At 49.6% G+C, this 9755-nt stretch overlaps 1 protein-coding gene across 6 annotated transcripts in view; it reads left to right on the top strand.

Annotated features, from left to right (window-relative positions):
• The window catches only part of MUTYH (mutY DNA glycosylase), a 12972-nt gene that overhangs the window by 1217 nt on the left and 2000 nt on the right, over positions 1-9755 (top strand). The window contains exons 2-14 of one of the 6 annotated variants that reach the window (XM_017540823.2): positions 4754-4874; positions 5723-5871; positions 5960-5999; positions 6113-6186; positions 6324-6365; positions 6449-6520; positions 6595-6708; positions 6794-6891; positions 6972-7116; positions 7196-7259; positions 7432-7623; positions 7728-7864; positions 7950-8102. In XM_017540823.2, coding sequence (XP_017396312.1) covers positions 4760-4874; positions 5723-5871; positions 5960-5999; positions 6113-6186; positions 6324-6365; positions 6449-6520; positions 6595-6708; positions 6794-6891; positions 6972-7116; positions 7196-7259; positions 7432-7623; positions 7728-7864; positions 7950-8102 — 1395 coding nt within the window. In that variant the 5' untranslated portion in view covers positions 4754-4759. Of the gene's footprint in view, positions 1-4753; positions 4875-5719; positions 5872-5959; positions 6000-6112; positions 6187-6323; positions 6366-6448; positions 6521-6594; positions 6709-6793; positions 6892-6971; positions 7117-7195; positions 7260-7431; positions 7624-7727; positions 7865-7949; positions 8103-9755 lie in introns of those variants that run through there. The other 5 variants (XM_017540822.2, XM_037742866.1, XM_037742867.1 and 2 more) reach the window with 5 other exon arrangements.

The raw sequence follows: 9755 nt of genomic DNA, 5'->3' as shown, positions 1-9755 counted from the left end.
ATTTTTTTAATTAGTTGGTCATGGTGGTGCATGCCTGTAGTCCCAGCTACCTGGGAGGCTAAGGCAAGAGGATGGCTTGAGCCCAGAAGGTCGAGAAGGTCGAGGCTGCAGTGAACCATGATCTCGCCATTGCACTCCAGCCTGGGCAGCAGAGCCGCAAAGTGAGGGACACACTGTCTCTAAAAAAAAAAACTTCGGATTTCTCCCATCCTAAAAAGGGAAACTCTCTTTTGACTATCCCCCATCCCATTAATTTATTTAACAAGTATTTATTGTGTATAGTTTACCTGGCACTGATTGGATACACACCAGTCAACAGAAGAGAATCAGTCCTTGCACTCATGTAGTGTTTTTTTTTTGTTTTTGTTTTTGTTTTTTAAGAGATGGGGTTTCACCATGATGGCCAGGCTGGTCTTGAACTCCTGACACCACAGGTGATCCACCTACCTCAGCCTCCCAAAGTGCTAGGATTACAGGCGTGAGCTGCCGCGCCCAGCCCTTGCACTCATGTAGTTTTTTTACAGTCAAGTTCAGGAAGCACACAATGATGGAAAGAATCAAAGTAATGTGAAATTACATGTATGTAAGAGCTACAAGTCAGAAGTACATGATAGGATAAGACGGGGGGGGATCCTGATTTGGACATTTCAGTCAAGACCTGAAAAATGATTAGATGTTAGGTAAAGCATAAGAGTCCAAACAGAAAATGGGTTGTGTGAAGCCCCAAGGTGGACAGACACACTTGAGGTGTTTAAGCAACTAAATTCAGTCAAAGTTGGCTAGAGCACAGTGAGAGGGGATGAGGTGGATGGTGCCCGGATCATGCAGCCCACAAGGCTATATCGTAAGAGTACTGCCTTCTTTATTTTATTTTATTTTACTTTTTTTTTTGAAACACGTTCCAAATGCTAGCTGAGGACAAGAGTACTGCCTTCTAAGAGAAGGGTGCGGCAGCCAAATCCCTCCAATGACCTATAAAGATAATTTGTGACCCTCCCCTCCCTACGCCATCTGCTGTACTTCTCTGACCTCTTCTACCACTCAGCCCCATCTCATTCCATTCCTTTTTTTTCCTTTCCTTTTATTTTATTTTTATTTATTTATTTTTTTTTTTTTAAGGCTAGTCAAGTGAAGCAGTGGGAGTGGAGAAGGAACAAAGAAATCTGTAACTGGTCAAGTGTTTTTTTTTTAATTTTTTATTTTTATTTTTTAATATAAAGATGGGGTTTCACCATGATGGCCAGGCTGGTCTTGAACTCCTGACCTCAGGTGATCCACCCACCTCAGCCTCCCAAAGTGCTAGGATTACAGGCATGAGCCACCGCGCCTGGCCATCTCATTCCATTCTAACCACATTGGCATACTTACTGTACCACAGACATACCAGGCACCCTCCGTGGGGCTTTTGCAATCACTTAGAATGCTTTGGGTCTACCTTGACCACAGTCTTTAAAATCGCAACATTATACCCCACCTTGGCACTCTTTTTCCCCGCTTGCTCTAATTTTTGCTTTTTATGCTAGTATTTATCACCTAAACATCCTATGGAATTTACTTAGGTTCATTATTCCTTTTCTGTCCCCATTAGAATATAAGCTCCCTGAGGGCAGGAACTTTTGTTGTTTTATTTACTAAAGTATGCCAAGTGCCTAAAACTGCTTGGGACATATTAGGGAGTCCATAAATATTTGCTCAATCTTTTTTTTTCTTTAAGAGACAGGGTCTTGTTGAGCCCAGGATGGAGTGCAGTGGCGTAATCATAGCTCACTGCAGCCTCGACCTTCTGGGCTCAAGCTGTTCATCACTTCAGCCTCCAGGGTAGTGGGATTATGGTGTTGAGCCACCATAACCAGCTTGCTCGAGAATTTAATGTCCCATAGTAAAGGCCTAGAGTATTTAAAAAAAGAAAGAAAAAGGAAAAAAGGAAGAAAAGAGGGAAGGAGAAAAGAAAATAAAAGAATATAATGGGGTACCACCAGGCGCCATGGCTCATGCCTGTAATCCAGCACTTTGGGAGGCTGAGGTGGGCTGAATGCTTGCGTTCTAGAGGTCAAGACTAGCCTGGGCAACATGGTGAAACGCTGTCTCTAACAAAAATACAAAAATTAGCTGGGCTTGGTGGTGGTGTGCACCTGTGGTCCCAGCTGCTTGGAGTCGGGGTGGGGTATTGGGGTGGGAGGATTGCTTGAGCCAGGGAAGCAGAGGTTGCAGTGAGCCAAGATTTCACCACTGCACTCCAGCCTGTGTGACAGAGTGAGACCCCATCTCAAAAAAAAAGAATGGAAGCCATCGAAGGTTAAAAGGAAGGAAGTGACATGATCCAGAAAAGGTTGCTTTGCTCTTTGGAGAATGGATTGTAGAATGAATATGGAAGTAAGCAAGTTTGGTGAAGGATGTTTGGCTATGAAGGGAAGGAGGGTGGGACTTGATTGTATACGAGCCAAGGGAAGAACTTCCCCTTTGCTCTCTGAAGATCTCCTGAAAAATCAACTCAAAAGGCAGATTAACTAGAAAAAAGGCATACAAATGTATTAACATGCACACTGGAAGAACCACAAAGTGATTACCCATCCCCCTACAGAGTTCAGAAGTTTATATACTGTCTGGCAAAACATTATGGGAGGGGTAGAAGAGAATTTCTGTGTTTTGTTTTGTAGAGATGGGGTCTTGCTATGTTGCAGGCCTAGTCTCGAACTCCTGGGCTCAAGCGATCTTCCTGCCTTGGCCTCCCAAAGTACTGGGATTACAGTCCTGAGCCAGCATGTCCAGCCCTGTTTGTTTAAGGAGATTCTGTTGAAGGGCAATAAAGGATTACTAGGGAGAATGGAATGGAGACAGAGATTAATTTGTAAATAGTTCTCTTCGGAATTTGAATGATTCTGAGAGGTAGACAATACCTTGTAAAAGAGTTTGTTCAGGTATGGTTTCGTGTTAGTCTTAGAAGGAAGGCAAGACAAAACAAGTATTCTTTTTAGTGGTTTTGGACTTCAGGCAGATAAAGAGTTCCAGACAACAACTTCATCCTGGCTTTGGGAGAGTCTGTATGGGGTGGAAGGATCAGAGGGACCTTGAGGCTTCTTGAGTTCAGCATGTCAAAGTGCCATATTTGTGGGTATTGGTTTCTTTTTTTTGAGACAGAGTCTTGCTCTGTCTCTGTTTCCTAGGCTGTGCAGTGGCACGATCTCAGCTCACTGCCAGCTCTGCCTCCTGGGTTCAAGCGAGCACATCCGGCTAATTTTTTGTATTTTTAGTAGAGATGAGGTTTCTCCGTGTTGGCCAGGCTGGTCTTAAATTCCTGACCTCAAGTGATCCAACTGCCTTGGCCTCCTGTAGTGTTGGGATAACAGGCTTGAGCCACCGCACCCAGCCTGGGGTATTGGTTTCTGAGCTCCAGCAGTTAGAAGGGATTAGAGGAGCAGGACCCTGAAGAGGTGGAAGTTGAGACAGTGCAAATGGAGGTAGATTTGAAGGGTTTTTTTTTTCTCTGTAGGAGGAGGCAAGCTCTTTTGATGCAAATGAGGTGGTAAAGTCAAAGGTTTGGAGGGGGTGGAGGGGTTGATACAGAGGCTTAGCAGGGACTACATTTTATCATGGTGTAAGAGTGCACGTTGTGGATTTGAAAGAACAAGTTGCCTAATCTCCATAAACCTCAATTTCCTTATAACTGAGATGGAGGTGATACTGGTACATACTTGATGGAGTCACCAGGAGATTGAGACATCTGGTAAACCTCTTCATGGGGTCTGACATAGAGTAAGCACTCACAAAGTATTAGCTCCTTTTAGCTGTTAGAGAAAAGGTAGCCTTAAGAACAGTCAGGGAGCAGTGAAAATCAACCAGGCACACTTTCTCATTGCTAATGGTCAGCCACCTATGGTTTACTAGATCAGGAAAAGATTAGGAATAAAAATAGCTCATCTCTATTCTCCCACTGATTTGCCATCTGTTCTTAGGCAGATCTTTTGTCCCTCTGATCCTTGGTTTCTTCTAGGATAGAATGCAGATTTTGGGGCCAGGTGTGGTGGCTCACACCTATAATCCCAGCACTTTGGGAGGCAGAAGTGAGCAGATCACCTGAGGTCGGGAGTTTGAGACCAGCCTGACCAACATGGAGAAACCCCAACTCTGCTAAAAATACAGAATTAGCCGGGCATGGTGGCACATGCCTGTAATCCTAGTTACTCGGGAGGCTGAGGTAGGAGAATCGCCTGAACCCAGGAAGCAGAGGTTGTGGTGAGCCAAGATTGCGCCATTGCACTCCAGCCTGGGCAACGAGTGAAATTCCATCTCAGAAAAAAAAAAGAATGCAGGTTTTGGACTAGATGACTACTAAAGGCTGTTTCAGTGTAACCATGCTATATCTCTAAGAGGCAGAGAAACCATCTACCCCAGTTCTCGTAGGCACACCTAAACAACCTTTATCCATACACACAGTTACAATAAGCATCAGAGATACACAAATGCTCCCAAACAGGAGGCCCTGGTCCTGGACCCATCCCAGCCCTGGCCTCTCAGTCTTTGCATGTCTCCAGGGCTATAACGCTAACCCCCTTGAGGCCACTTGCTCAGCTCTACCAGTTGTATCTCAGTGCTGCAGCCAGCCAAGGGTAAACCCATGAGCATCTTCACAGTGCTTGAGAAAAGCTGGACCCTATGTGAATGGTGTAGAGAGGGAAGTGGCCATCACCCCTGGAAGGCCTCAAGTTTCAGCCTCATTGTGACTGACTGCTTTGGCTGGGTCTTTTTGTTTCAGGTCATCATGAGGAAACCACGAGCAGCCGTGGGAAGTGGTCACAGGAAGCAGGCAGCCAGCCAGGGTGGGAGGCAGAAACATGCTAAGAGCAGCAGTCAGGCCAAGCCTTCTGCACCTAATGGTAAGGAACTCAGTTGTAGTCCAAGGCTCATCGGCCATGAAAGGGGGCAGATTCAGGCTGGGAAGGGATTGTGATAAGTATCATTAAGAGACTTACTAAGGACCAGGTGTGATAGCTCACACCTGTAATCCCAGCACTTTGGGAGGCCAAGGCGGGTGGATTCCTTGAGCCCAGGAGTTTGAGACCAGCCTCGGTAACATGGTGAAACCCCATCTCTATGCTCATGTGGTGGTGAGTGTCATGTAGTCGCAGCTACTTGAGAGGCTGAGGTGGGATGATTGCTTGACCCGGGAATGCAGAGGTTGCACTGAGTGGAGATAGTGCCACTGCACTCCAGCCTGGGCAACAGAGCCAATCTCTGTCTCAAAAAAAAGAAACAGAAAAAGAGAGACTCACTAAGGGTGTAATTCTGACTATATTGCTGTGTGACATTAGGATAATTGCTCTGAATGGCTGCTTTCTTACCAGTCAAATGGAGCAGTCATTCAGCATTTCCTCCCTCATGTGGCTTTCATGGGACCAAATGAGTTTATGAGCCTGAAAGTGTTTTGTAAATAAGAAAGCCCTGCACAGGTATAAATTATAGCTGGCTAAAACTCTTAAGTTTTCATTACAGCTCAGAAACAAAGAAGCCAGCAGTACCACCCTGAGAAAATTAAGGCCAGAAACTTAGCCACAGTTACATGCAATTACAGAACTCTGGTCTGACTCCAACTCCAAAGCTTAAATAAGGGGGTTGGTTGGAGGAAGCCCTAGGTGGGAGCATACCGCCACAGGCTGCTGTGTCCCGAGACCCTGGTGCACAGCTTGTGCAGGGATGATTTCTGAGTGTCCTGGGGCTCCAGCAGGCCTGGCCAGACAGCTGGAAGAGGTGGTTTTGCAGGCCTCTGTCTCCCCATACCATCAATTCAGAGACATAGCCGAAGTCACAGCCTTCCGAGGAAGTCTGCTAAGCTGGTACGACCAAGAGAAGCGGGACCTACCATGGAGGAGACAGGTAGGCAGGCGAGGAACAGGGACAGTAGGTGGGAGGCAGGCACCCATCTCCCTCCACGCTAACTCCTCATCTGGGGTTACATTGACAGGCAGAAGATGAGGTGGACCCGGACAGGCGGGCATATGCTGGTCAGTACATCTCCTGAGAGCAGGGCACTTTGTGTTGAGGACCTTGGGTCTGGGGGCTGTGGGCCAGGATAGGGCAGGTCAGCAGTGTCCTCATGCCAACTCCTTTCCCCCAGTGTGGGTCTCAGAGGTCATGCTGCAGCAGACCCAGGTTGCCACGGTGATCAACTACTATACCAGATGGATGCAGGTGACTCCAGGGGAGGAAGGGGAGGGTCATGGGTCAGACCCCAGATGAGAGCCTCTACTTTGGGGTGGGTGTAGAGAACACTTCCTCTACCACCCTCACCCTTGACCTTGTCTCTTTCTGCCTGCCTGTGGCTGTAGAAGTGGCCTACACTGCAGGATCTGGCCAGTGCTTCCCTGGAGGTGAGAGCTACCCAAGGGTAGGGGGAATAGGAACAATGGAGGGACTGATGAGTGATCTCTTTGACCTCTGATCCCACCCACAGGAGGTGAATCAGCTCTGGGCTGGCCTGGGCTACTATTCTCGGGGCCGGCGGCTGCAGGAGGGAGCTCGGAAGGTAAGGGGATGGCAGGAGGGTGGGAATCTAGGAGCCCTGGTGTCTCATAAGCTTGAGTCTTGCACTCCAATCAGGTAGTAGAGGAGCTAGGGGGCCACATGCCACGTACAGCAGAGACCCTGCAGCAGCTCCTGCCCGGTGTGGGACGCTACACAGCTGGGGCCATTGCCTCTATTGCCTTTGGCCAGGTAAGCTCACAGCCCATCCCCATTTTGGGTGCGCTCAGCCTCCTTCCTCCCAGCCCAGGCTGACTCTTTGGCTCCTCTGTGCCAGGCAACTGGTGTGGTAGATGGCAACGTAGCACGGGTGCTGTGCCGTGTCCGAGCCATTGGTGCTGATCCTAGCAGCAACCTTGTCTCCCAGCAGCTCTGGTAGGATGTCGGGGTGACAAGGGTGCTTCAGGGGTGTCTCCAAAGGAGCTTTGGCTCATAGCAGTGTTCCCTTCTTTTAGGAGTCTAGCCCAGCAGCTAGTGGACCCAGCCCAGCCAGGAGATTTCAACCAGGCAGCCATGGAGCTAGGGGCCACAGTGTGTACCCCGCAGCGCCCACTGTGCAGACAGTGCCCTGTGCAGAGCCTGTGCCGGGCACGCCAGAGAGTAAGCCTAATTGGGAAGGGACAGTGAGGAGTCCTAAGGAGTGACACTGCCCCATGACACCCAACCCTGTGCCTCTCAGGTGGAGCGGGAACGGCCCTTAGCCTCATGGAACCTGTTGGGCAGTCCTGATGTGGAGGAGTGCGGTGAGCACCAAACCTAGCCCTCTCCCCAGCCCTTCCTGGCCCTGTCAGAAGCCTCATTCCAGCTCCTCCTCTAACCTGAGTAAGAGTCTGCAGAACCTGGCCAAAGCCTGCTCTCTAGGCTTGGCACCTAAGCCCTCTTGGCCTGAGTAGGGCTCGGGGATCTCATTCCCAGCTCCCAGCACTGGACAGTGCCAGCTGTGCCTGCCTCCCTCGGAGCCCTGGGACCAGACCCTGGGAGTGGCCAACTTCCCCAGAAAGGCCAACCGTAAGCCCCCCAGGGAGGAGAGCTCTGCCACCTGTGTTCTGGAACAGTCCAGGGCCCTTGGGGGTGCCCGAATTCTGCTGGTGCAAAGGCCCAACTCAGGTACCTGGATACTGTGCATGGAGGGCAGTGGCGTGAGTAACAAGGGAGAATGGAGGGAATTGGCAGCTGACACCTGACACCTGCCTGCCTGCCCTCCCTCTCAGGTCTGCTGGCAGGACTGTGGGAGTTCCCGTCTGTGACCTGGGAGCCCTCAGAGCAGCTTCAGCGCAAGGCCCTGCTGCAGGAACTCCAGCATTGGGCTGGGCCCCTCCCAGCCACACACCTCCGGCACCTCGGGGAGGTAAGTTAGCAGCGGGAGGGCCAGCGATGTTGGCTTTTGAGGCTATAACCACAGGCCTATTTGAACCCCTTGGCCCTTCCTCCAGGTTGTCCATGTCTTCTCTCACATCAAGCTGACTTATCAAGTATATGGTCTTGCCCTGGAAGGGCAGACCCCAGTGACCACCGTACCACCAGGCGCTCGCTGGCTGACCCGGGAGGAATTTCACACCGCAGCTGTCTCCACTGCCATGAAAAAGGCACGACCTTTGTTGTCTTTGTTGTACTTCTTTGTGTTTCCTACGTGTTCTACGTGAACATATTACTGTGTAGACAGGAAAAAAGGGCATGTTTGATTTTATTGTTTCAGATGGAGACTCACTCTGTTGCCCAGGCTGGAGTATAGTGGTGCGATCTTGGCTTACTGCAACCTTTGCCTCCCAGGTTCAAGCGATTTTTGTGCTTCAACCTCCTGAGTAGCTGGGATTACAGGTGTGCACCACCATACCCAGCTGTTTTGTACTTTCAGTAGAGATGGGGGTTTTACCATGTTGGCCAGGCTGGTCTCAAACTCCTGGCTTCATGTGATCCACCCACCTCAGCCTCCCAAAGTGCTGGGATTACAGGCATGAGCCACCGCAACCGGCCAAAAAAAAAAAACCACGCTTTTTATTTTCTTTTTTTTTGAGACCGAGTCTCACTGTGTTGCCCAGGCTGGAGTGCAGTGGCACAACCTTGGCTCACTGCAACCTTGCCTCCCAGGTTCAAGTGATTCTCTTGCCTCAGCCTCCCAAGTAGCTGGGATTGCAGGTGTGTGCCACCATGCCTGGCTGATTTTTTGTTTTTTAATTTTTATTTTTTATTTTTATTCTTTGGGTGGGGAGACGGAGTCTCTCTTTCTCACCAAGGCTGGAGTACAGTGGTGTGATCTCAGGTCACTACAAACCCTGATTCCCAAGTTCAAGTGATTCTCCTGCCTCAAAGTGTGCACCACTCTAGGGTCCACTGCCACGTTGGGCGCCAGATGTAGGGTCCAGCCCTACGCAGAGATGAGAAATTGCAGAAATAAAAGACACAGACACAGAGATGGAGAAAAGAGAGTTTGGGCCCAGGGGTCCACTGCTACCCAAATCATGGAGACCAGCAGTGGCCCCGAATGCTGGGACACTCTCACTTTTATTGAGTTGCAAATCTGGGGGCCAGGTAGGTAGGGCATGGTCTTGGTGGTCGGAGACTGGGGGGCAGGGTAGATAGGATGTGGCAGTGATAGGGTCAAGTACATTATGTGCCATTCAGGTAGGGAGTCAGGAATTTCTGGCACCTGAAGTGAGGTAAGGAGCAGAATGCATCAGCACCTTTTCCATACTTATCAAGAACTAAAGCATTAAGATTTATATTACTATTACTGATTATCTTTTCTAAGAAAAAAGGAACCAGGTGCAGAAGCGGAACATGCGAGTAGACATGGAACGTGACCACTGAAGCACAGCATCACATAGAGACAGTTAAGCCCCTGGATGTCTGCAGGCCCACCTGACAGCAATCAGGTCTCGCCACAAGAGCTTGGAGAAGCAGAGTTTTCTCCTAACTTCCCCAGGAAGGAGATGTCTCGGCCATTTTGGACATCTCCTTCCCTAGCTGGCTAAACAGTGGGTGCTGCTGCACAGCTGAGGCGCCCTCCAGCAGCCCTTATGCAGGCGTGACAGAGGGCTTAAAGCATCTTCCCTTAGTGTCATTCATTTCACAATGTCACCCCAGGTTCACACTTCCGACCTGAGAGGCATTAGTAAAAGAATTAAGATCACCTATGGCCGGGCGCGGTGGCTCAAGCCTGTAATCCCAGCACTTTGGGAGGCCGAGGCGGGTGGATCACGAGGTCAAGAGATCGAGACCATCCTGGTCAACATGGTGAA

The sequence above is a fragment of the Cebus imitator genome, unplaced genomic scaffold (genome assembly GCF_001604975.1).
Source record: "Cebus imitator isolate Cc_AM_T3 unplaced genomic scaffold, Cebus_imitator-1.0 Scaffold129, whole genome shotgun sequence".
Lineage (NCBI taxonomy): Eukaryota > Metazoa > Chordata > Mammalia > Primates > Cebidae > Cebus > Cebus imitator.
This window is presented reverse-complemented; position numbering and strand designations above follow the sequence as displayed.